At 40.7% G+C, this 27,487-nt stretch overlaps 1 protein-coding gene and 2 long non-coding RNA genes across 6 annotated transcripts in view; 2 read left to right on the forward strand and 1 right to left on the reverse strand.

Moving 5' to 3' along the window:
- Window positions 1-17,171, forward strand: part of LOC308481405 — a 53,365-nt gene extending 36,194 nt beyond the window's left edge. Inside the window, exon 2 of the long non-coding RNA XR_013988642.1 lies at window positions 16,371-17,171. This is a non-coding gene — a long non-coding RNA (uncharacterized lncRNA). The remainder of the gene's footprint in view (window positions 1-16,370) is intronic.
- Window positions 1-27,487, forward strand: part of LOC308481379 — a 916,155-nt gene that overhangs the window by 373,501 nt on the left and 515,167 nt on the right. The window lies entirely within an intron of this gene.
- HNF4G (hepatocyte nuclear factor 4 gamma) overlaps window positions 12,655-27,487 on the reverse strand; it is a 74,369-nt gene continuing 59,536 nt past the window's right edge. For 2 of the 4 annotated variants that reach the window (XM_081013526.1, XM_081013523.1), the window contains 5 exons: window positions 26,375-26,527; window positions 25,460-25,696; window positions 24,502-24,621; window positions 23,150-23,205; window positions 12,655-12,786 (listed from right to left, as the gene is read on the reverse strand). In XM_081013526.1, coding sequence (XP_080869652.1) covers window positions 12,670-12,786; window positions 23,150-23,205; window positions 24,502-24,621; window positions 25,460-25,696; window positions 26,375-26,527 — 683 coding nt within the window. In that variant the 3' untranslated portion in view covers window positions 12,655-12,669. Of the gene's footprint in view, window positions 12,787-18,079; window positions 18,170-19,929; window positions 23,206-24,501; window positions 24,622-25,459; window positions 25,697-26,374; window positions 26,528-27,487 lie in introns of those variants that run through there. The other 2 variants (XM_081013524.1, XM_081013525.1) reach the window with 2 other exon arrangements.

A 27,487-nucleotide genomic window follows, 5' to 3' on the forward strand; every position in this document is an offset into this window, starting at 1 on the left:
TTAGTGAAAGCACAGTACAAAAAAAAATGCTTTATATAATGGGAAGCGGCTTGCAAAAGGGGGGGGGTATTAGTCCCAATTGCATGCAACAGTGTGTTTGTATTTTTGTACTAAATGGGTGGTGAATGTTCACGAGGGTTTAAAAAATAATAACCATAATTGGAAATTGCTATGGAAATGTGAAAAGCTGCATTTGAGATAGGAAGAATGGAGAACTGAAACCTGTTGACAGGTTGGTAGCCAGTGAGGGAAATTCAGGAATTAGCCTGCCAGCCAGATCCTTTTCCCACACAACACACCTTAAACCCCGTCCCTGCCTTAGCCAAGGAGAGTCCTTGATTTTATCCCCAGTAAATCAATGCCCTCATTTTGCCTTTGGGGAGAGGGCTGTGTCAGATACGGTCTCCCAGTCTGCAGATTCCTTTTCCAAGGAGGCCCAACTGATGAAAACATTGTTATAATTTTGGCACCGGCAGGGGGCGGGGGAGAATCCTCTTTATTGATCCAGGCATTTTATGGACAGTTTCTGATTTTTTTATCTGCCACTTGTGTTCTGCTTCATTATATACTATTTTCAATCGTGGTTTGGGGGTTTTTTTGTTTTTCATTCTTACCTTGTTGCAAACAGCACTGGTTTCCATTTTGATGACGGACTTATAAAATATTTTGAAGAAATACATTTTGGGGAATGCATTTAAAACATGCATTCAACATGTGCACGGCAGTGTAAAGCACTCTCTCTCACACACACACACTCACACACCTGTCTGTCCTGGAAGAAAATGAGAAAGTTGAACATATTTGTTTACTATAATAATAAGAAAAAAATATCAGATCTGTTGCGAGTTTAAACATTCTGTTAAACATTCTTAATCTTAAGAGGACCTAAAATCAGGACGTAAGTTTATTAATGAGATAAAAATAAATTACTAACAAATAATTTAAATGAAACTGCTACAGTCAGTTTACGAACATACCTGCTTCGGAAATGGGAAATGAAGTGTACTCAGGATACAATAGTGTAAGCTGCATTTACCCTGGATGATTAAGAGGCAACATGCCAGCACCATTCAAAGGGTTGTCTAATAGACGATGGAGCAAATTTCTTTCTTTCTTTGTGTGGCTACAGACAGTAGGAATCCAAAGCAACTTACAAGAAAGGAGATTTCAGCAAAACATTACCAAGGACTGCCTGGTGGTAGGAGCTGTTTGACAGTGGGAGAGACTTCCTTGGAAGATGGTGGACTTTCCTCTGTTAAAGGTTTCTAAGCAGGGACTGGATGGAAACCTATCGGATGTTGCCATAGTGGATTTCCTGTATCACCAGTCAGCTGGACAATATAACCTTTGATGTCATCACTTCTAAAGCACCTTTAGAAACATGTAATACTGAATTGGGAGAGAGCACTGTGAGAACTGGAGTTTTATTTTTTATTTTTTATATTTTTATTTGATTTTACAAAATATAAACATACAACAACCAACCATTCAAAATCTGAATATCGTGATTACTCTGAATCTCCTGACTTCCCCCTATCTCTTCCATGGGTCATAATGATAATATTTACAACTGCATATCAGTATTTATCCAATTATTTTCCTTCTAAATTAATTAAGAGAGATTTAGACAGTTGGACAAAATTGAAACTTTCTTTGTTAGGCCGAATTGCTGCTATCAAGATGAATGTATTGCCAAAGATGTTGTTTTTGTTTCAAACACTTCAGGTTTTGGATAAGACGGAGTGCTTTCAGAAGTGGCAGAGAGAGTTTGTCTGGCAGGGCAAAAAGCCCAGAATTAAGTTTAAGATATTAACTGATGCGAAAGAAAGAGGGGGCTTTGCCCTGCCAGATCTAAAGTTGTATTATGAGGCCGCAGCGTTCTGCTGGCTAAAAGACTGGCTACTTCTTGAAGACACTGACGTGTTGGACTTGGAAGGGTTTAACAATACTTTTGGATGGCATGCATACTTATGGTACGACAAGGTTAAAGCAAATAAGGCCTTTAAGAACCATATTGTCAGAAAATCACTGTTTAATGTCTGGACAAAATATAAAGACTTGTTGGAAAACAAAACTCCAAGGTGGCTTTCACCTTTGGAAGCTAAGGCCCGAAAAAGACCCAATATGGAGGCTAAATGGCCAAAATATTGGGAAATACTAGAAAAAGATGGAGACAACTGGAAATTGCAGAGTTTGGAGAAAATGAAGGATAAAGTGCGAGACTGGTTACATTACGCTCAGATTAAAGAAGTCTTTAAAAATGACAAGAAACTAGGGTTCCAGGTGGAGAAATCGAAACTAGAAACAGAACTGTTAGAACCAAAGTCTAAGGTACTTTCAAGGATGTATAACTTGCTGTTAAAATGGAATACACAAGATGAAATGGTTAAATCGGCTATGATAAGGTGGGCGCAGGACATTGGGTATAATATCATGTTTGAGGACTGGGAAAGGTTGTGGAGTACTGGGTTGAATTTTACTGCATGTAATGCTTTGAAAGAAAATGTAATGAAAATGATATATAGATGGTATATGACCCCAGTCAAACTTGCAAAAATATACCACCTGTCTGATAATAAGTGTTGGAAATGTAAAGAGAGTGAAGGAACATTCTTCCACCTCTGGTGGACCTGCCCTAAAGTGAAGGCGTTCTGGGAAATGATTTATAATGAACTGAAAAAGGTATTTAAGTATACCTTCACAAAGAAACCAGAGGCCTTTCTTTTGGGTATTGTCGGCCAAGGGGTGGTAAAGAAGGACCGGACATTTTTTATGTATGCAACAACGGCAGCAAGGATACTACTTGCAAAGCACTGGAAAACTCAAGATCTACCCACACTGGAAGAATGGCAGATGCAACTGATAGACTATATGGAACTGGCCGAGATGACCGGCAGAATTCGTGACCTGGGAGAAGAGAAGATGGAGGAGGACTGGAAGAAATTTAAGAATTATTTACAAAAACATTGTAATTTGAGTGAATGTTAAGCAGGATGCTAGATCATAAATAATTGAGCACCACTAACTTAGATGATTTAAGATAATAAGTGAGATTGAGAAAATATAAACCTTTTTGAGAATTATAAGATTATAAATACATAGATGGGATATAAGAATGCAAATAAGATAATAAATTGCTGGTAAAAAGTTATAATGATGAAAGTGGGAGCGGGAGATGGAGGAAGTCCAAAGAAAATGTGAAATTATGTTAAGATATTTGTTATACTGTTCACTATATTTATTTTTATTGTAAACCCCAATAAATATTTAAAAAAAAAAAAATATTTTCCTTCTAAATTATCCATACTTTCCATTACTTTACAAGTGTGGTTAAAATCCTGCCAATGTTTTGACCTGCTTGCAATGGTCTCGTAAACAAGTTATAAACTTTTCCCATTCTTTTTTAAAGTTCTTGTATTCTTGATTTCTGAGCTTCCCAGTTAATTTTGCCATCTCGGCATAGTCCATCATCTTGGTTTGCCATTCTTCTCTGGTCAGGGTTGACTCTTCCTTCCATCTCTGGGCCAGTAGTATCCGCGCGGCTGTTGTTGTATACATAAACTATCTTTTCTGATCCTTTGGGATCTCGGTACCTGTAATTCCTAATAAGAAAGCTTCTGGTTTTTTAACAAAAGTTATTTTGAACATTTTTTTTTTCATTTCATTATATATCATCTCCCAAAAGTTTTTAACTACTTTACACGCCCACCACAAAACTCCAAGAACTGGAGTTTTAGAGGCAACTCAAGAGTGCCATATTTTCAAGGGCTGTGTATCAGATCTGGCTTAATCCTGGATCCTGAACTGATTTGCGCTGACCCAGATTGAGGCAGCCCCAGACGACACTGAGGCCCCCCAGACTGATCCAGGGTTGTCAAAAGCAGGGTCTGGTAATGAGGGAAGGGAGGAGGTGACATGTAAACATATTCCGTGTGTCTCCTTTTCCTCCTTCCAGACTGCATGTTTAACCAGTGTCTTAAACATGTGGCCATGTTTGAGGAACCACATCTCCTTCTACCCCACCTCCCACCTGATTACAAGGCTCCAAAATTGGCTTGGGACCTGGACCTGGGTCAGGTTGGCCCCAGACCATCCCAGGTTGGAACACAGCTACTCTGAAGCACTGAATCAGGCTCCAAATCAGATAAGGGGGGCTGTGCACTGCTCTAAATTCAGAAGGCATGCTCAGAGGTATAGGAAGGGGGCGGGGGACAGAATGTCCTGGGTGTCATAGCTGAGGGGGTGATATTCGGCCCACCGCCCGCCCCCTCAACTCCCAAGCCTACCCTGAGCCATCAATGGGGGGCTAACAAAATATTTCCACACTGGGTACCACCTGACCTTGCTACGCCTCTGGGCATGCTACTACAGTGGTACCTCGGGTTACAGACGCTTCAGGTTACATACGCTTCAGGTTACAGACTCTGCTAACCCAGAAATAGTACCTCGGGTTAAGAACTTTGCTTCAGGATGAGAACAGAAATCGTGCTCCGGCGGCGCGGTGGCAGTGGGAGGCCCAATTAGCTAAAGTGGTGCTTCAGGTTAAGAACAGTTTCAGGTTAAGAACGGACCTCCGGAACGAATTAAGTTCTTAACCCAAGGTACCACTGTACTTCTGTTTAAAATCGTGCTGCAGACCATTTAGCATCGGGTCTCAGGGTGGATCTACACACAGGGGGGAAACCAGCTATAAATAAGTCAGAAATTAAATCATTATAACAAAAGAAAAAGAAAAAGTACGTAAAAATGCTATACTGTGGTACCTCGTGTTACAGACCATCCCCCTTACGAATGCTGTGGGTTACGCACTCCACTAACCCGGAAGTAGACACCCCTTCTTGCGACCTTTGCCCCGGGATGCGAGTGGGAGTTGCACTCTGGCGGTGCAGCAGCAGCGGGAGGCGCCATTAGGGAAAGCGCACCTCATGTAACATGTTTCCTGTTACAAACAGACCTCCGGAACAGATTAAGTACATAACACGAGGTACCACTGTAGAAAGGTTTTCTGCTTTCTGACTCCCTCTGGTGTTGTATGTTTATAACACATTCAAATCGCTGTTTTTGGACTAAGTCCTATGTGTGGCCCTTCCAACAACTGCTTTGAGCATTGGTACTCAGGCGGCAGCAGGACACCCAGGAGGAGGGAAAGAGGAGCAGGGAAAACGGGAAGGGTTGTAGCTCGGTGGCGCAGCATCTCCAGGGAGGACCAAAAAAGAACCCGACCGGAAATACTTCCAGAAATACTTCCTGTGTTCTAAAACTGCCAAAGCAGATGTACCCTTTCTTTACAGTTAGTACCATGGCCATCACAGTTGGCCCAATACTGAGTATGATCCATTCTAACTGACTAGTACTTTTATATCATTGTTACACGAGTGTATTAAAGTGAAGAAGAGCCCTGCTTGATCTGACCAAAGATCCGTCTAGTCCAGTGTTCTGTTCTCACAGTGGCAAACCCGATGTTTATGGGAAGCCCCAAAGTAGAATGTGAACACAATAGCACTCTGGCCAGAATGTTAGACTGGAATTGTGTATATTCCAATTCAGATTGTTTGACATTAAGCCCACTGAATAGTCTTTAGCAAGGTTCCATCTCAGCCACATGGCTGTTGTGGGGATAAAATAGCAGACATCCACATAGGCTGCTAGAGTTCTTTAAGGAAAAGTCTGGATGCAAATACAGTATGGCAAATAAAAATTAACATTTTTTTGCATTCATCCATTTATGTGATAAAAATTGTGGGCATGTGCTTAACTCTCCCATGGAAATGAGTAAGACTTAAAAGTGCTTAATTTGAGCTCAGTTGTGCCCTTAATACAGAGTACCAAAGTAATAACATCCGATACAATATGCATACTCTGATAATTCAGTTCCATTGCCGTTGATATAGAGCAATAAATTATCCTGTGTTCACGTACATATATATAGAGTACATCTGTCAAAAATATTTCTATATATCAGCAAATCTGCAGTTCTCGGTTTGAAAACTGCCATTTTTCCTTTGCCTGTCTCATCTCTCTTGGAAGGCGGGGAAATCCTAAATATAAAAAGAGCATTTGCTGTTGTCTTTCTACTAAAGCTTTTAAATTTAAGAAATAATAGATGCCTGTCTAGACAACCCTAAAATTGTTTTAGTTACTGATGTATGGATGACTGATAAATGTCATCTTTTTCTGCCTGCAGTGCATTTTGCATCCAGTCTACTGACATTTGTCTATAGCTGACCTGATTTTGCATGAAGCATTTAAAATTTTACCACTCCGAAACTTCAGGATTCAGCGTGCAAAAAAAAGGGACTCCTTATATCTTCCTCTTTTCTTTTCTGGTAGTCACATTAGCGAGAAAGATTTGTGCAAAGACCCCAGATAATGAAATGCATTGCATAACATTCCAGGTGAAATAGCAATTAATTCCCTAGCTTCATGTTCTCGTCTCCCTGCACAGATAAAAAGAGAAATGTTAAAGTATGGAAATAATGAACTAATTTCATCAAAATATACTTGCTTTTGAAGACAGTGCTGCAAATGTGCTTGTTGTTTACCACTGATTACTATAAAAGCACAGACTCATAGAATTGCAGAGCTCGAGGGACCATGGGGGTCATCTAGTCCAACCCTCTGCAATGCAGGAATCTTTTGCCCAACATGGAGCTCGAATCCTGCGATTAAGAATCTCATCCTCTACCGACTGTAAAAGAAGCTATATTTCTGTCAATAGCTCTGACTCTGGGTCCAGAATCTTACATGTGCCTGGGATTCCCAGGACTAGCAGGTGAAAATCTGAAAGCACAGGACTCTGGACTTGCCACCCGTTTTACATTTTACAAAGAAAGATTCCATTTAAGTATAGGTTTGCCATTCAGCTGGGAAAAACACCACCGCCAGTTGAACAGCGTATTTTGTGTGGCATAGTCAATGCTACTCAAAGTAGCTTACAGTCAGTAAATTCAAAAAGAAAATGCTAATGAATAAAATAATATAATATCCATAATAAAACAGTAACCAGAGACTATCAGCATAAATCAGGGACTCATCAAACGATCGAATTTCCAACACCGCCATTAAAATCTCCAGCCAAATCTACCATGGAACTGGAGAATAGGCATCAACTTAGTATTCAGTAATATGGTTCAGTCCCAGTAAAAAAAAAAAAAGCACACCAAAACTTCTTCCAATAGTGTTCTCTGTGAAGGGTGGGGATATGCACAGCTAAATCCCAACCATCAGAATCAACAATGCATATTGAGCTCTAATTTTGAGACTAATAAATATAGCTGCCCCATCCAATGGCCAACCCTTATTTATAGCACAAGCCTATGCCTGCTACTCAGAAGTAAGCCCCATTAAGTTGAATGGGACTTTCAATTAGTGCAATTAGTCCCTTAGTGATTTATCTGCAGGGCTAAAACCGTATTTTATATTCAGGATTTGCTAGTTTGTCCATATTGCAAAAACAGTAGGAGAAGGTTGTCACCTTCCTTGAGCTTGACAAGTGGCAGTAAAGCATTGCCTTTTCTAGGGTACAAAGTCAGTGATAGGAGGGAGCGTCACCCGCTGGCTTTGTACTTCTCTTCTGGCTGTGAAAAACATATGAATTCAGGAGAGAGAAAAGAATGGGCAGCTCTGAAGAAGACTAAGTATGGAAAAACAATGACAGAAGTTGTCTACTCAACGGCTCAGAAGAACGATTGCATAATGCAAAACAATAGCACTGAGAATTTCTATAGCATACTTTAAATACTTAACATGCTTCTTGTTTATGATGGGCAAGATCTCCTTAGCTCAGTTGTGAATTGGCTCAGAATGTTAAGTGAGCTTTCCAAGAAGCATTCAGGAGAAGCTTTTCCCTTTGTTTGGCTTGGCTTGAAATAGTAGTGCATACATCCCCACACTAATGTTGCTGTGTGTATGCTCCTGATCACACTACTGCCTGGGAATTGTAGTTTGATGAGATAACCACATGCATGATTGACATGGCACCAAATGCATTAGCTGCTGCAATGCCACAGCTCAGACATTGCCCCGGTTTATTTCTATCATTTATTAAATTTATATCCTGCCCTTCCTCCCTAAGGAACTCAAAAAAAATGACTTTACTTGTGCACATTGCATTTTTTGTAGCTTATGTGCCCGTTAAAAAAAACCATGCAGCTTCATGTCAACCCCCCAGTAGAGCATAAGACTCTTGAGATCTTAAGGTCGTGGGTTCAAGCCCCACATTGGGCTACAATATTGCTGCATTGCAGGCTACAATTCTATGATAACCAAGTAGAGGTTAATCCAAAGTAAGATATTAACACGGAGGACTTTGGTGAAATAACCTACTTCATCTAGACATGATGGGTTGTAGACAATGCTAGTCATACTCAGAGTATACCAATTGAAATTAATAGACATGACCAACTTAGGTTCATTAATTTCAATAGGTCTGCTCTGAATAGAAGTTAGTTGAATACAGTGCCAGGATTCCTACACAGGATCATCTTTTTGGTGCTTGGTTGTGCCATATTGCTCTCTGTTCTTATTGTACTACCATGTGCTTTTTATGGTTGCAAGTTGTCCCGGGGAACCTTTTAAGGTGAGGTAGGAAGGCTTTTATAAATAAATCCTTCTCGTTTAAAATGCCAGGCCAGAGAAGAACTTGGGAAATCGTGCTTGATCTGGAATGCATCCAGCCTTTATGACCTAGACAAATTTGTATCTCGGATCAGGTAATCACAGTCTTCTCACCATCACTACTTATGCAATTATCTCAGTGACAGCCCTGTAAGAAGGCTAGAACTGTAAGAAGGCTAGGATGAATTTGAGTTGAGATTTAAATCAAAGACTTTCAGCTTTCTTGCTACAACTCTTTGTCCTTGGTACTCACTGAGCTACCAGACATTTCCTCTGCTACTTACTAAGGAATAGGTGGAAACTTACATGTATACACTAGGACACTTTTTTCAGGGTGGGGTGGAGATGAATCTGTATTCTGCAGAAAATTGGGGTGCTGCCAAAGTTGATAATTATCTGGTCCAAGTGTAGGGAACCTTTGGCCCTCCAGATGTTACTGATCTACAACATCCATGGCCATGCTTGTTGGGCCTGATTGGAATAGTAGTTCCTCAACATCTGGAGGGCTCCAGGTTCCCTACACCTGATCCATATTATGACCTTGCTCCACTTGCAATGCTTGGCTTCATTACAAGTAGGATCGCCACACACCCCACAATCCCTTTTTAGTCTCTGTGCAAAGTTCTCTATCACTGGGAATGCTGCAGTAACAGTGTTAATCGCAAAGCTTAGGATATTATTAACCTCTAAATACCATAAACTGGAAGGGACACGGGTGGTGCTGTGGATTAAACCACAGAGCCTAGGACTTGCCGATCAGAAGGTCGGCGGTTTGAATCCCCGTGACGGGGTGAGCTTCCCTTGCTCGGTCCCTGCTCCTGCCAACCTAGCAGTTCGAAAGCACGTAAAAGTGCAAGTAGATAAATAGGTACTGCTCTGGTGGGAAGGTAAACGGTGTTTCCGTGCACCGCTCTGGTTTGCCAGAAGCGGCTTAGTCATGCTGGGCACATGGCCTGGAAGCTGTACACCGGCTCCCTCGGCCAATAAAGTGAGATGAGCGCCGCAACCCCAGAGTCAGTCACGACTGGACCTAATGTTCAGGGGTCCCTTTACCTTTACCATAAACTGGAGAACCAGTTAGCTGTCTTAGGGAAATTGAGTATCCCAGGGTCCCAGTGGCTGGGATGCTTGTGGGAGTTGGGGGCAGAGAATTCAGATCTCATTACCCTCCCAGTAATATAGCTGGAAGAACAATAGGAACCAAATTCAAAACTGGACGTATTAAAATATAAATAAGAAGGCTATTTCCTGACTTTTGGAGGGAAGGAACTCTGTTTTCTGAATCCAGTTCTGAACAGAGCAGAGAGACATTGCCCATCACTAGCAAAATGTCAAGCCCAAGTAGGCTTTGATTCCAAATATTATACACAAGGCACAGTAATGGGAATAATAAGAAAGTTTCCCATTTTTGTGTGAATTTAGAGGACTAAGTTCTCTGACTCTCATTCACATAGAACAGTTGCTATTTGCAGAACTGCAGCTAAGGTTATGATTGAAGAAGCTCAGACAAGTCAGATGAAGTCCTGGAAAGGACATCAGGAAAGAGTTTAAAATAGCAATAATACTGTGTAATGAGAAAAAAAAGAAAAACTAAAAAAAAAGACCCCCAAATCCCCCTATAGGATAAAAAGGAAAATGGGATAGGGATGGGAATTCAATTGCCATAATAAAGCGACAGAAATGAAAAAGAGCAGCATCCATGCAGGGATGGTAATTGCCTTTGCATCCAGTGTCTAATGCTTGAAATAAAATAAAATAAAAAAGCTATAAAAGCAGAAAAACAGGAATAATCATCATCATCATCATAAACAGTTAGGTCCCATTGTGATTGATGGTCCTCCTGTGTCCAGTTTGCCTCTGCAAATTCAATTTGTAACCAAATAAATATTTGGCACTGCTTGCTGTAGCTCCTGCGACAGCAGCAAGAAATCATTTGCACATAAATAGATTTGTCCTCAAAAATGCAAAGCGTTCCATGTCCATCATCCCAGAGGTAAGACAATTCTTTACAGCTGATAACTACTTTTCCGTAATGCCCAGTGCCAGGTAGGAGTGTCAAAGTTCTTTTTTTCTTCCACTGACAGGTGCTATGTGTCTCTAATAGGGTGCCCAAGTGTCTATTTTTTCCACATGATTTTTCAGATCAGTTCTCCACATTTCTGCAGCAATTTGTGGGTTTTTTGTCAGCACTTTGGGTCTGAATTCCTCCTAATAAACGTATTTTTTGAATGCAGCTTTGTCTAACGTACAAATTTATGCAAGGGATTCCCCAACCACCATATAACACAATTGATATGTTATTATACCCCAGCATATATTTTTTTTTCTTTTTCTTTTACACATTACTTGCCTGGAGGACTGCGTCGCAAAATTCAGAGAAGGGCACCGTTCAAAAAATGACTGTGTTTTAGTTATTGTATTATTCCAGGAAGTGCAACTCAGGTAGGTTTGTGTTTAAATGAGTACTGGATCAACATTTTCCCTTCATCCCTTAGCCTGGCCCCAACTCTGTGAGTTATAACCTTTTAAAAAAATTATTTGTTTATTACATTTATGTACCACTTTTTACTTCCAAGGAGCTCAAGGTGGGGTACATGATTCTCCTCCTCCCCATTTCATCCTCACAACAAATCTGTGATGTAGGTTAGGCCAAAAGATGATGACTGGCCCAAGGTCACCCAGTGAGTTTCATGACTGAGTGGGGATTCAAACCCTGGTCTCCCAGGCCATAGTCCAACCCTCCTAGGGGCTGAGGTCCTATTGACCCCCCATTAAAATATTTGAGTTGATGGCCATTGCCATTCAACTGGTGTGTTTTCACCACATCATGTGATTGATTATATGGGGCAGGGCTTACCTACCCCTTATAATTTATTCAAGATGGCACTCCTGGTTGTAGGACACTCCCCAAGCAGACTGTGAGGGATGCAGAGGGGTGCAGAAGAAAGGAGAGGAAGGGGACTTGGGCTGTCACCATTATGTTTAATATTCTTCAAATTGGAATAGAAGCCTTTTGCAATACAGACATGACTATGATCCCCTCTTCACGTCTCTTCAGAGATGAAGCAGGAAACCAAGATAATTCAGATTACAAGAGGTGTAGTGGATTAATTTGTGGTGGAAGTAAAAGAAAGACAGTTGTGACAAGGGTATTAGTTAACAACGTCCAGAAAGAATTCCAGAAGAGCTATTCTTGCTTTACAAATGCGCTGGACTTTTTGAAGATATTTCTGGCACGAAAGATAAAAGGAGCATTAAGTGCATTATATATTTAAATTTTCCAAAGGTATTTGAAAAGGTAGCACGCAAGTGGCTTGTTTTGAAAATAAAGACCCACACGGTACAGCAGAAGGAACAAAGTGAATAAAGAACAGGAGAGGTGATAGTGGGGGAAAGAAGGAATAATGAATAGAATGCATTTCTTTAATGATGGGCCTATTCTCCTGAGAAGTCTGACAAGCATCAAAGATAACCCTGCTGCATGGAACCAGTGCAACTGTGCCTTTGAAATGTAATCTCACAAATATGCTGTCATTTGACTGCAAGAGCAAAAATGTTTATCTACAATGCAAAATTTTCTTTATCTTGGGTTTTTGAATTAAGTTTCCTTCTTGGTGCCAGACAAGGACAAGAATAATTACTACTATTTCTAAATAACTGTGCGTGGTATCTTTAAACAACTGGGAGCAGACACATTGAACTCCTTTGTGTGTTGTGGATCACCATACAGGGAAAGATAGTGAAGAAGAAAACAGGAAAGCACAGTCCTTCAATGGCTTGTATACTGATGTCTCTCAGCTGATGCATGATCACTTCATGCTGAAAGGAGACAATTGATGCACATAGAATTTCCTCCACAGGGGTGGGAACACTGGTCAATCAAAGCTCTTGCCCCCATAGAGAGAACTTACATCCATTTTCTCCAACTTGGTCTCATTAGGTTTTTTGGATTGCAGCTCCTAGTCATTGTTGCCAATTGTCAGAGATGATGAAAGTTGTTGTAGACCAACATCTGGAAGGAGCCAGGTTGGATAAGGCTGCCTTATATACCTTCTAGCTGCTTCCTTCAAGACTGAACCAATCACACGTCAGCTGAGGGATGTTGCTATCACATGTATCATCTTTTGTCAGGGGGCTGTCAGCGGCTCCTAGTTGGTTGCCCAGGAAATTCTAAAGACAAGGAAAAGTTTCTTACAGTCCTTTTTTATTTCAAACTTTACAGAGAGAGGCTATAGAACCCAGCCTCTTGGACAATGGCATTGTCCTGAGTAAATATCTGCTCCCCGTCTCTCCCACTTCTTCATTTGTCACTTTTACGGGTGCTGCTACGTGCCCTCTGTCTTTGAGCTCTTTGCTCTCCTACTTTTAAGGCTTGCTGGGTTCTGGGAGATGGAGGGTCTGGAATACTTTCTAGTGACAATATGTTAGCCAGCTGCTGCTCAGGCTCTGCCTGCTCCCATGATTTCCCAACTTTCCCCCCTCATCTGCCTCTGAGCTGCGACCTTCCTCAAACACCTGTTGCACATCTATACTGTCTTCCTATTCCTCCTCCCTGGAAGGGTCAGGATGAGGAGACAGTCTCCACCACTCCTCCTCCTCTGCCCAGCCCCTGACATCTTTGAAGGAGCAGAGCTAGCCCAGTGCATTTCTGCTGACTCCCATATGTGTGCCAAGCCTCCACAAACCATCTTTCTTTCCCAGTCCATTGCATTAGAAGTGGGCAATTTGTTGATTAAAAGAGAGTGGCTTCTAACTAGGTTTTAGCCAGAGTAGACCCCCTGAGATAAATGAGCATGTCTAAGTTTCGTTCAATGGGTTTACTCTGAGTAAAACTTAATTGAAAACCACCCAAATTACCTACACTGATTGCTTTCTCAGCTGTCCTTTCTGTCGCAAGCGTACGCCATGTTGTAACTGACCTGCTAGATCTGGCAAAAGCTTTCCTATCATGCCTGGTGCCAGATGTTGACCACATTAGATCAAGCACCCTGTGGGCTTGGGGAGGGCTTGTTAGCAGCTCAACTTAATTGCATTCCTGGATAGCCCTGCAAATTCTTTTCAGCCATGAGCCAATCTCAGCACCCATTCAGCTGTGAGCCAATCACTGCCGTTTTAAATTGCCAAAAGTAATTTCATTTATCTTTTGGTCTGGGCATTGCATTTGGGGTAGTTTAAGATCATTGGCAGTCAACATGGATAGGAACTGAGGATTGCTCCAGTTCTGCCACTCATGCATTGCTGAAGTGTTTCCAGGGGTGGCAAAGAAAGCTTGGCAGCTCCTGCAAGCACCCCAAACAGGGCTGGACCCTTCCCTGATTTGGGGGTTGGGGTTCGGAGGGGTCCCGGTTGGCACCATGCCAAAGGCTCTATGGAGTCTGACACCAGCCCTGCTTCATCTGTTAGTGGTGACCATAACTTTTGCTATTGTACAGAGAATGATTCCTAAGGAATCCTGACCTGAACAGCAGCAATAAGAGTGTCCACAAGCCCTTTTCTACAATACATAATGTTCTTCAGATGTGTGTTGAGAAAGGAATCTGGCAGTGTAATCAAAACTTGGTTAAACCATCATACTTCATTTATGGCACCACTGAAGTCTGGAATTCATTCTGCATGAGCCATATTCACAGTGAACAAATGTATGGTTTGCTTTTTCTTGCATTTGATAATTGTGGCATATGACTTAATTGATAAGCACCCCTTGTGGCTATGGAAAAGGATGGAAAAGGATGCTATGTTTATTTCTATGAGGAAGAGGAACCACTGAGTCCTGTTGATTTCAGTTGCACAGGCTGAATGACCCAAACTTGTAAATTTCACAGTGGATGTTATTTCATAGAACATAAACATGTTGTCTCAGTAGTGATAGTGCTTTCTTTTGTCCTCCAAGCCTGATTTCTGATTATTTCACTTCCTTATTAAGTTCCCTACAACTTGCCCTGGTGCTCAAAATGGGTGAAGCTGTTCTGTCATATTAGTAGAAAGTGCTTGTTGCCTTTCTGCTACTTCAACAGCAACGCTTGAGCAATGCGATGTCACTTCATTCAATCTTCAGCCCTCATCGCCTTCCTTTTCTCAGTTTTGATCAAAGTCAAAAGAAGTTGGTGGTTTTGCTCTGAATAAATGTCGAAGAGCCATTTCCTTTTTTTTATTATTCTGAAAATAATGCATTTGATTAAAACTGACATGTGCATTCCTAGAAAATTTTAGCAGATTATTCAGTGGCCATTTGATGACACAGATGAAGTTTGTAAGAGTGGGTTGGCAACCTATCTGTATGCATTAAGAAGCAGGTCCCACTCCAATGAGAATCGCTCCCAATAATTATGAATACAGTTGCAGCAACTGTGTCATGAAAAGAGCAAGTTTTATGCATAAACAGTCATACGTTGGGTTGCGAATGCTGTGGGTTACTTCTGGGTTTTGGCGCTCGCGCATGCGCAAAACCACTAAATCACATTTTGAGCATGCGCAGAAGAGCTGAATCACATCACGTGCATACACAGACGCAGCGCTGTGGGTTGTGAATGCTGCGGGTTGTGAACGTGCCTCCCGCATATATCACGTTCGCAACCCGAGGTTCCACTGTATATTGTATTTTCATAAACTGCAACTAGGTAAAGGTAAAGGGACCCCTGACCATTAGCTCCAGTCGTAGATGACTCTGGGGTTGTGGCGCTCTTCTCGCTTTATTGGCCAAGGGAGCCGGCGTACAGCTTCTGGGTCATGTGGCCAGCATGACTAAGCCGCTTCTTGCGAACCAGAGCAGTGCACGGAAATGCCGTCTACCTTCCTGCCAGAGTGGTACCTATTTATCTACTTGCACTTTGATGTGCTTTCAAACTGCTAGGTAGTGTTCAGATAGATATTAATGAGTTTGAATTCCTCCAAGATCTGTGAACCCCTAACTCTTAAATATTTAACCTTATGTATTAAACATACTCGGGTTATAATCCAGACAGACCTAAACTCATTCAAAACCCATTGACTTCAATGGAAGCATCAATCCATGCTTAAATCTCTCACATTGAGTTGGATCTAAAATAAGGCTGTTGCTTGTAAGGAAGCTAACTTTTACATGAATTTCACTGTGACCAGTGCTGCAATCCTATACACACCAGGAACAGCCTCATTGAACTCAACTGGGTATTTTTCTGAGTAGACATGATAGGATTGCATTCTTTGATATAAGAAAGTACAGTAATACCTCCGCGAACGTCCGCCTCGTCTAGCGTCCCTTCCAGCGAACGTCTGCAGCAAGCCAGGAAGTACTGGAACGGGTTACGTCTGGGTTTGCCGCTCGCACATGTGCAGAAATGCTAAATCGTGCTTCGCACATGCGCAGACGCACAAACCATTCCACATGCGTGCACAGATGCAGCACCTTGCCCTGCATCCTTTTCAGCTAGTGGCTGGGGCTCTGGAACGGATCCTGGTCGCAAAACAAGGTACGACTGTAGATGAATTAATTTGTCCAGGTGTCAATCTACTCTTAACAGTCTTTAACTTAGGGTGGAGGTTGTGTGTAGAGTTCAGCATGAATACCTTTCGCAGCATGAATACCTTTCAGTAGAAGTTCCAGAGAGGTAACTGAACAAAGCAATTTGTGTGCTGCAGAAGAGAGTATCAAAATACCGCACAATGATTTCACTGATAGCAAAACTATTTCTGGGAACAAAGATAATTTAAATGGTCTGTTATTCTGCAAGTTTGCACCCATTTTGAGTACATTCTTTGTATTTTAATGTTGACAGTTACTCATGGATGAGCGCTGTTAAGATCCAGCAGTTCTACAGCCTAGGAGCAAGACTTTCTTCAGCACATCAACCTGCTTTGACTAGATCCCAGGGGAAAAGCAGCCGAAGAACTGTTTAGATTGAAAGCTGCCATCTCCACAACGTGGACACAAATTCACAATTGGGTCATCAAATGTTCGAACTACATGGCTGCTGCTATTGTCTGCCATAGGAATCTCCATTTTCCTTGCACTTGACAGTAGCAAAAATGAAATATGAAGTTGTAAGAAGATATGAAAATATGAAATGGAGAAAGAAATACTTGACTCCAGCTTTGATGGAAATCTATGTGTATTGAATTTATTTTGGCTGGTGTATAGAAACTTTTTAATCTATGTCACTTTTTTTGCCAAAGTAATTTTTCAGCTGCTGTATTTATGTACTTCTTCTACATCAAAGTTGTTTTTGAATTCCCAGAGATCCCGAATCTGCTTCTCCCTTTCTGCCTGTACTTTGAATATGTAGATTTCTTCCCAAAACTTAGAAGTTCAAACTGTGGCCACTGGCTATGCAGCTGAGCGATTTAAAAAAAAGTAATTATCCAGAGTGCTGTATGGCTACCATTTTTATATTCCTTCTTGTCTTCTTTTCTTTATTCAGGTACATAAGCAGAGTGTAATATGGATAGTTACCATATTTTTCCATCTATAAGACGCCCCCATGTATAAGACGCCCCCTATTTTGGGGGACTCCGATTTAAGAAAATGGGGAGAGATCTATCAGTGTATAAGATGCCCCCAAATTTTGGACATTATTTTTTAGAGGGAAAACCTAGTCTTATACATGGAAAAATATGGTAGATAGCCACAGATAATTCTATTTAAACTATACAAGGTCAGATCAACTTTAGAGGATCTTTCCCCATGTTAACGGATAATCTTTATAATAAAGGTTGTGCTTTTGTATCAGTGCCTTTTTTATATAAAAATAAATAACTCCTTCCATACATCCCAGAGCTTTGAAGAACAGTAAACTACATTCTCTATGCAAAAGCATTCAGGAGGGACTGATCAGGCCAAGTAGGAGCGTGGTCCATTGTGAGGGCATGAGCTGGGGAGAATCTGCAGGGCCAGATATGCAGACCTTGTTGGCTGCATCCATTTCCTGGGCCTGAGGCTCCCCACCTCTGCATTAGAGGAAGGCCACCTTTAGATCCAAGCCATAATTTGTATCAAATAATTCTTTTTGCCAAGAGGAACATTAAATGGGCAGTTTATTTGAAACACACAACAATTGAGAAGTTTTTTTAAAAATGCATTTGCCCAACCACAGATACCATCAATGTGGAAAATATTACCTCTAGCCTTCATAATGAGCACTGTAAAGAAGGGCCAAGAGGAAAACAATTTTTCTTGCCTTAAAACAGTCTGGGCTCTATCTTTTTAAATCACTTTCCTGTGGCCTTATTACCTCAACTTTAAGGCACGATTTGCTTTAGCAAATCATTTGGAAAGGAGGTAGGGATATACTGTTCCTTATTCCTTTTCCATTACTAACACGAAGTAGGCCATTTGAACAAGTAGTCCACTAAGGAAATGTTGCTTGCTGGGTAGACAGATGGTGGCTAGGCCTGGCATCTGCCTATTTCAGGTGTCACCAACCTTTTAAGATACATTTGGATTTTTGAGTGTGTATTATGGGTGCCACCCCATCTGTTCACTTCTCTTCCCCCCTTCCTCAGATCAGCTCCCCATGAAGAGAAAGTGAGATTTTATTTTTCCAAGGATCTGGTTAAAGCTGGATCCGGTAGAATTCACCTGAAAAGTACAAAGAGCTTCAAGAGGAAGTGGGAAAGAGTGCCATTCTTTCTCTACAACATGACTCTATCACTTTCTCAAACAAAATTCACTACTTGTTTTACCACAATAAATTTAATCAGGCGATGCCATTATGGGTTCCTTAACTCTTTGGAATTACAAAGATCATAGCATGTCTCATAGCTATATAAGTGAGCAGCAAGGTAGCCAGATTTGCTGGTGGTGTCGAATTGTTCAGGGTGGGTTAAACAAAAAGGGATTGTGAGGTGCTCCAAAAGATCTCCGTAACTTTGGTGAAGGGGCAGTAAAATGGCAAATGCAATACAATGTAAGCAAGGGTGTACATTTCAGCAATAAATAAATCCTAATTTCACATCCACACTAATGGAGTCTATACTGTGGGTGATTATGGCTGAATCTACAGGCATATAAAAAACACTGTGAAAATGCTTTTTTAAAAAACGTTTTGAAAAATATATTGAATTTGACATAGCTCACCATTGCCATCTAGTGTCACATTCATATACTGCAATTTACAACACACTCAAAACATTTTAGTTGCAGCTGTATTGCTCAATCCCAGGAATGAGATCTTGGCATCTCAGTGAATAGTTCAATGAATATGTTGATCCAGTGTGGAGCGGTTAATGAAAATGGCAAATTCCATCATTATGAAAGGGATTGAAGAATTGCCAGTTTAATAACAACATCATTATACAAATGTATGGTGTAATCACAATTAAAATGCTGTGTATAGTTTTGGTTCCCTTCCTTAAAAAGGATATCGTAGAGCTGGGAAAGGCTCAGTAAAGGACAACCAAAACTGTTGGTTGGAGTAACTGGTTTGAGTTACAAAATGTGTAGCTTTTCAAGTTTATATATAAAAATAAGGGACATGATAGAGATATAAACAACTATGGAAGATGTGAAGAAAATGGATAGAGGGGGGAAATCTTCCTCATAATACTAGCGCCTGAGAGTACACGATGCTACTGAATGCTGGAAGAGTCAGGAGAAACAAAAGAAAATACGTTTGCATACAGTGAAGTTAAACTATGGGATTCCTACCCACAGGATGTTGTGATGGCCAGAAACTTGGGTGAGTTTTCAAAAGGATTAGAGAGATTCATGGACAAGAACATCATCACTAGCTATGTTCTGCAACCACTGTTGGAAGAAGTATGCCTCTGAATACCACTTGGAGAAAGTGCTGTTGCCCTTATGTTCTGCTTGAGGGCTATGGCTAAGCATCTGGTTGACCACTGTGAAAACAGGTAGGTCTTTGACCTGATCCACTAGAATGTACATGCAGAGACTGTAAATTATTTTCCTTTTAAAAATTGAAAAAAGACACATAGATCAAAAACATACAATTATCTGACCGGAGAAAAATTAATCTCATCCATTCTTCCCTGAATTAAATCACACATAATTTTCTGATCTGAAACCTCAAAAAGCAAAAAAAGGGGGGGGGATGGAACTCTATTAACTTACAGTACAATAGCTGCCATCCCCAAAGAGCAATCTCACCTCTTAGAAATTCTAAGGATTTCAATGAACTGAGTAAGAAATAAAAGGAATTTAGCCTAATTAAAGCTCTAACCGATGCAGTTTGAGCTGTGATGTGGTTCTCATCTGATTTCAATAACAATTTAACTTTTTCTGCTCATAGTTATGACAGCCAATTTTTGTAAAAACAACCCAACAACCCAACATTGCTGTTTACATTATGCAAAGAAAAAAAGTTACTTCAAGGCCCATTTAACATTCATATGTTTTCAATATCTGTTTATTGAGCATTGATGAAAAACAGTCTATCTGAAAACATTTGCAGCAGCCATTTCATGGCTACTCAAGCCAACATCCATACATTACATCATGGTTCAAACAGCTCAGCACAATATACCATTCGAACAAAGCCAGTCATTTTGATTTTGTACAATTAGGCTTAAAAAAATAATTTTACACCTAGAAAATAAATCAGATTCTCAATAAATTACAATATACTTATTATTTAACAAGGAAAAGCATTGTATAAAATAGATAACGATATTAAGAGTTTCAAAAAGGAAAAGTGTTTCATTACATTTGGCAGTCTAGGAAATCATTTAGTCATTCATCTGAGTGTTAAGCACCAAAAACTCTGCTCCTCTGCTTTCTTGCTGCAATGCTCAGGTAACAATAGACACTTGGACCAGATAAGAAGTATCCACAATGTGGACCTGCCTCCTTCACCATCACCACCTTATCTTGTCCTATCCCATCATGAAATAGAAGCCCAAAGGGCAAGGCAAAGTAGAGGTACAGGACCTTGGAGAGCTCCAGGTGATCCACCTACTACTCCAACTACACCCTTTTATGGTACTCAACCCAGATTGCCATGCTCAGGCTAACTCACTCCCACTCTTGCTGTTAGTTCCATCTTGGTTTGTTGCCTATGCCAGTGGTCCAGTGATGTAGTATTTGGGACTCTAGGTGGAGAAGCATTTTCTGGGCATTCCTGAGCAAAGGTCTCAGCTCAGGACCAGTGTTGGACCTGCGTCTGGATTAAACAAATTAATGGAGGGTGAGCCTATTAATGGCTCCATCCAAGATGGCTATGTTCTGCCTCCACTGTTGAAGGCAATATGCCTCTGAGAGCCAGTGTGGTGTAGTGGTTGAGAGCGGTAGTCTTGTAATCTGGGGAACCGGGTTCGCGTCTCCGCTCCTCCACATGCAGCTGCTGGGTGACCTTGGGCCAGTCACACTTCCTTGAAGTCTCTCAGCCCCACTCACCTCACAGAGTGTTTGTTGTGGGGGAGGAAGGGAAAGGAGAATGTTAGCCGCTTTGAGACTCCTTAAAGGGAGTGAAAGGCGGGATATCAAATCCAAACTCTTCTTCTTCTTCTTCTCTGAACGCCAGTTGGTCAGAATCACCTGGGGGGGGAGTGCTATTGCATTCAGGCTTCCCTTAAGTATCTAGTTGGCCACTATGAGAACAATATGGTGAACCAGATGGGCCACTTGCCTCAAAGAGTAGGCTCTTCTTATGTTCTTATATCTAACTTTTCCATAGCCTTTACTGCAGGGCCTTCTGGGATCTGCTACCCAGAGTGGGCATTATGACACAACCCAATCTCTATTAGGAACAACTTTGGTGTAAGAAAGGCTCCATGACATTGGTCCAATGGTTTTGATGTCACCGGAAAAGCATGACAAAGAACTGAACTGCAACAGCTTTGATACTATGCCGATAACATCAGAAGGGTCTACAGTTGTAAAATCTATGGATATTTTAAAGTCACGTGGAGGATGTTTTCCCATATGTTTGTTTTTTCTAGAACAAAAGAGAGAAATTTGGGGGGGAAACTGAAATCTATCCAGTACTTTCTTATAAAAGCTAAACTCATTTTGCTCATTAAAAAACTTAGCACAACACATAACATTGTGCTTTTTCAGTATGTGAAACTTTTTTGGTTGCATGACATTTTAAATTGGATATGCTTATTTTTATTGATTAAAAATCCAGCATATGATATGCTATTGTAAGCTTTTGGTATCAAAGTTTTTTGTAGTCCCCCTCCCTTTTTTGCCAGCTGGGAAAATAGAGAAAGATAGAAGATGAAAATATAAACCATCAACATTTGAAGGTCTTGTATGAACTGAAGCAAGCTTCTCGACACTTTCCTGTTTGCGTGTTATAAGAGGGCATGTGTCTATTTTCTAACATTCATCCATTTATTTCACTTGATACAAAAAACGCAAAATAGAATCAACAGTCAGAGGCTGTGCTTGTTAGGCTACTAGCTATCTGAACGTATTCTATACTGGAAAATATTTAGATGTACTTTTTCAGCATCAAGTGATAAGAGTGTTGCTTGTTTAGCAACCAAGGCAAACATAGTACCAATGCTTTAATCACTAATATTCCCAACTTTGAATGTTGGAACTAAAAAAAATGCAGCTGTGTGTATTGGCTGCAACAGTGCTATTTTAGAACACTGCTCTATTCATTCTAACAGAATACTTCAGAAGATACGTGCTTTTTTTTTTAATTTCCCCCAAAATTTCTAATTTTTCCACTTCAGGAGAAAGTGTAAATGGGGAAAATATTTCTCCACTTTTTGCTAACATCCTTATTTAATTCTTTAAAAAATTATAGTTCACATTTTGAATAGTAGCTTTTTAAAAACCCACAGTTCAACATTAAAAGCAGAACTTATTTACAAGAGCCTCTTACTTAAGAGCAAAAGACAATACATTTTTAAACAAATCCCACAGCAGTATTCACTTACTTAAAATAAATTCCATTGAAATTAAGGAGATTTGCTTCCACATAGGTTAGAATCCAATGCATGCTTGCCTGAGAGTAAGCTCCACTGAACACAATGGGTCTTATTTTTGAGTAAACATGTACAGGATTTCACGATATAATTCACACATACGTCACATAGATGCTTGCAGGAAGTATTTTGGCTTTCAACCTCCATTGTATATTCAAGAAAATGAGACACCTGCTTTGATTAACTGTTAAAACTACTTGCTTTGCTGTTTCATTATTTCTAAATTTCAGCTTGCAGTTCCTTTAAAATCAGGCTTTGCATTCCGCTAGTGATACTTAAGACTTTTTCATGTATAAGGGGACAATAAATTAAATTTCTTCAATACTGATTCAAACGCATTGCAAACAGGAAACAGCTTCCCCATCTCCATTCACCTACTTGCACCCACAAATTATATCTGAATTCAAGCTTTTTTAAAAAAAAAGTTAGTAAAAGTGATTTATTTGTTGTTTTCTTATATATATATAAAACTTCTCCAAAGGGAACTGTACTTGTCTCTTTAACAGCAGGTCTGAGTTATCTGTCCTGAGTTTTCCAGTGTCACAATGGCTTAATGCAGTGCTTGTATTACAAAAAGAAGAAGCATTGATCAATATCACAATGGCTTTTGTTTTGGAAGAGATTGCTGTGAAATAACCGTAACTTGGTTTGCAGCTACCTTGTATTCCTGACCAGAGCCTTGTGGAGGAGAAGGCAGAGGAGTTTCGGGAGTTGCTGGGGAAGAATTGAAAAGGAATTATCAGTAATCAAATCAAGCTTCTCTTAACTTAGGGCTGCGTTGAAACAAGAGGCAGGGAATGTGCTTTTCATGAACATTTTTCACCTGCCGTGAAGAAGTCCCTACTATTTCAGCGAGAGCCTGAACGTGGGAAATACCGTATTTTTCGCTCTATAAGACGCACCAGACCACAAGACGCACCTAGTTTTTGGAGGAGGAAAACAAGAAAAAAAATATTCTGAATCTCAGAAGCCAGAACAGCAAGAGGAATCGCTGCACAGTGAAAGAAGCGATCCCTCTTGTTGTTCTGGCTTCTGGGATAGCCGCGCACCCTGCATTCACTCCATAAGACACACATACATTTCCCCTTACTTTTTAGGAAGGAAAAAGTGAGTCTTATAGAGCAAAAAATACGGTATGTCCGCAGGGGTTTTCCAGTTGTCAAGGCCTTTCAGCGGATGCTGACTTCTCAATGCAGCATAGTAGCTTCAGCCCCACAGTCAATTTGGACTGAGGCACCACCACCTCCCTATACCCGTTTAGAGTGAGGACACTGGCTTGTTGGTCCTCAGTGCCATCATCATGTAGCCCAGGGTTTCCCAAACTTGGGTCTCCAGCTATTTTTGGACTACAATTCCCATCATTCCTAGCTAGCAGGAGCAGTGGCCAGGGGTGATGGGAACTGTAGTCCAAAAACAGCTGGAGACCCAAGTTTGGGAAACTCTGACGTAGCCAAATCATTTATTTCATGAATTTTTATTTACTTCGTAAAATGTATATACCACTTGATTGTAAAAACAAAACAAAAAAACCCCCAAAACCTAAAACATCTAATCTTATTGGTTACATGGTATTGTGGCATCATCATATTTGGTGAAGGATCTGCAGTTGGCTGAGATGACATCAAAAGAAAGCCCAGAGGGAGAAATGATACGGAAGAAGGAGCAAACTACAAAATGAATACTGTGAACCTCTTCAAATAATAGCAGTGAAAAAGGTAGTCTTAAAGACTTGTTCAGAAAAACATTTCATGCCCTCTGAAAGCCACTCTTTGCCCCCCCCCCCAAAAAAGTATTTCTGGATGAAGATTTGGCAATGCTACAGCCTAGCCTTCACTAAAAATTTGCTCAATATAAGAAATTAAATTTTAAACTCAGGTTGTTGAAATGTTGTTAGTAGAAAACAATTAAGGTTGGGGGAAAAAGATGTGAAGCACTGATAACCAATTAAGCAGTGAATTAAAAATAACCCACAGAAGTTACACTCAAGAGATATATTTACAATAAACTTACAAATCGGTTCTGCATGTACAGGAGCAGCCACTGAACTTATAAGCAGAGTTTGTCCAGTGAGAGGATCTTGGGCTAGATGAGGATGAACTTGGTGGAGATTCGTGGCATCACTAGACGTACCTGCAAGAGAAAACCCAAGCGTTTATCTATGCAAATGGACAGAGAATCAGAGAACTGTAGAGTTGAAATGGACCGTTAGGGTCATCTACACCAACCCACTGCAATGCAGGGATCTTTTGCCCAACAGAGGGCTTGAACCCACAACCCTGAGATTAAGAGTGTCATGCTGATTGATTCTACAAAATAAAATACATTTCTCTCACTTAGAGGAGCTGCAAGACCTTAATTCACTTATTAACAAAGCCAGGATGGAAACAGAGGAAGATGAGATGTACCACTACCCCTTGACTGCTAGTTCCTACTGAGTGTCCTATGAGGGACATTCTCATAGGGCACAGAACAGGTCAGTCCAGGTGTGTGGCCTGGAAAGTGTCCGCAGGGAGAAACAGAAAAGCCTACAAGGGGGCATTTGGTTCCAGGGCCTGAAGTTCTCCACATCTGTTTACATAAAGTTATAACATAAATGTCAAACCCCCTTAGCCCTAAGTTTTGCAAAAATAATTCTAGACCCAAAAGTAGCAGGAAAATGTATCTTGGGGAGGGGTACAGCACTAATATAAGTGCATCTGAGTACAGTGGTACCTTGGTTCTCAAATGTCTTGGTACTCAAACAACTTGGAACACAAACACTGCAAACCCGGAAGCTGTTTTGGGGGTTATTTTTTAAAGTCTGGAATGGATTAATCGATTTTGCATTATTTTCTATGGGAAATTGCGCCTTGGTTGTTGAACACTTTGGTTTTGGAACAAACTTCCAGAACGGATTACGTTTGAGAACCAAGGTACCACTGTACAGTTAAACACAAGGAAGTCCAATAAAACCTACTGACACACCTACCTCCCAGTAACATTTCTTGAAGCAAACTATCAATTTTAACCATTCCAAACAGTTTCACAAATTGAATTTGCTCAATCATTTGCCAGGTGATGCTCTGAAGGGTGGGCAGAAGTAGTAAGAGTTCTCCAAAGCGTCCCCTGGAGTCGTACTGACGATCATTGATGTAGTCCTCCAAATTGATCTGAACTTGAAACCTTGTGTTCCTGATCTTCATTGGGTTACTCAATCCTTTTGCATCTTCAAAGAACAAAGAAATATTTCATAAGGATATGGAAGAAGCACCAAAGCAAGGAATCATTGGTATTGTTACTATCCATGTGGGCCCTGGGGATAAAGAAGACTCACAGACCAATCCAAATTCCCCAAATACTATGCAGGAGGGGATTTGGGGTGGAACAGAGGTGTCCCTCCACCAACTTGGAGCTTCCCAATGTAACTAGCCCAATGACAGATGGGCAGAAGTTACAACCAGTGGTAGCCTGTAGAAAAAACCCACCTCTATACTCACAGCAGGGCATTTCAAGAGGAAGGAGGCGTGGACTAGTTCCTATGCAGATCTTTCTACTATCATGATGGTGCCTTCTGTGCCAACTTTTAAACATCTGCTTTAAAAAATCCTATTCTGCCAGGCCTATGTAGGCAATCAAGACTATATCCTTTGACAGTGGTTTACTGATGGTCATTTTGAACTTTTTCTGTTTTTAACTGTTGTTGGATGATAGGAGTCATAGTCCAAAGATTGGAGAGCATTGGGTTGGGGAAGGCTGACAAAGACACATTTTGTTAAATTAGGAACCACATCAAGGTCAACATTAGCATAGGAAAATCTTCAGCTTTTCAGCTAAGACTATGTTATCTCTATCACATTTTGTGTGTGTGTGTGTGTGTGTGTGTGTGTGTGATTCTGAAGTATACCTGGATCAAAGAAGACAATTGCTTTTAAGCAAGCATATTCATTATCATCAATTTGGATCTCCTGAAATGGTCGAATTATCTCATCCAGTATCCTGTTTGCTACTCGGCTGATCTCAATTTCAGAACTGTTGCGATGGATTACAAAATCATTACCTAAAGAAGCAAAAACAAAACCAGAACTCTTTTGACAACATAAGTAGCCTTAAAATTCATATTCAGCTTCCATTTTCTATAGTGCATTTATGTAAATGAATGTGTTCACAAAAGGCCTTTCTTCACACATGCAATATTTATTTCCACGAATAATATGCCAGCAGAGAAATCATAATCATAATATATCCACCAAGAAGGAGAGCAAAATCTTCAAGGTTCATCTTAAGACAGATGGGTGGCCGAATCTTCGCTTTTTGAATCCAATATACTTACCATGAATCCCATATACCAGGGTAGTTAACATGGTGCCCTCCATATGTTGCTAAATACATAGAGCCCATCAGGGCCAGCCAGCATGGCTAATAGTCAAGGATGGTGAGAACATGTGGAGGGCACCCCACTGACTAATGCTGCTATATAGCACTGGGCTTTGCAACAGCCAGCATGGCCACACCTTAAGCTTTTGTCATCAACATATCAGCCTCTCTCCAAACCTGAATAGCAGATACAATGCTGTGGATAATGAATTGGAAAGGTCAGAGCTATGGATGGGGAGAAGTTCAGTTCACAAGGCAAGGCAAACCTCCTTAATTCACAATTTCTGAATCAACATGAAACTGAAACAGTGCCATCCCTTGCAATTTGTGCTAAATTCTGATGACTTTATTTTTTAAAAGTTGCTTACTGGTGTGGAAATGTTGAGAACTGAAAATTGGGAAAAGGAGAAACTTTGAGAAACCAAAACTGGCAGATTCACTCATCCCTAGTTAGAGCATGATGTGTCTTAGGTGATGATCCTATGTACAATTACTAAGAGTAAACCCCCAATAACACCATGAAAAGGATCCAAGCTCTTCCAGTCACTCCATCAACATATTTCAGCAAGCCTGATGGAATAATCTCCCATCTCCTCCACCTGTGGGGGGGGGAGTGTTTCTCTATACCACATTTGAGTCAATT

Source organism: Podarcis pityusensis (assembly GCF_964106645.2).
Source record: "Podarcis pityusensis genome assembly, chromosome: 7".
Taxonomy (NCBI): Eukaryota; Metazoa; Chordata; class Lepidosauria; order Squamata; family Lacertidae; genus Podarcis; species Podarcis pityusensis.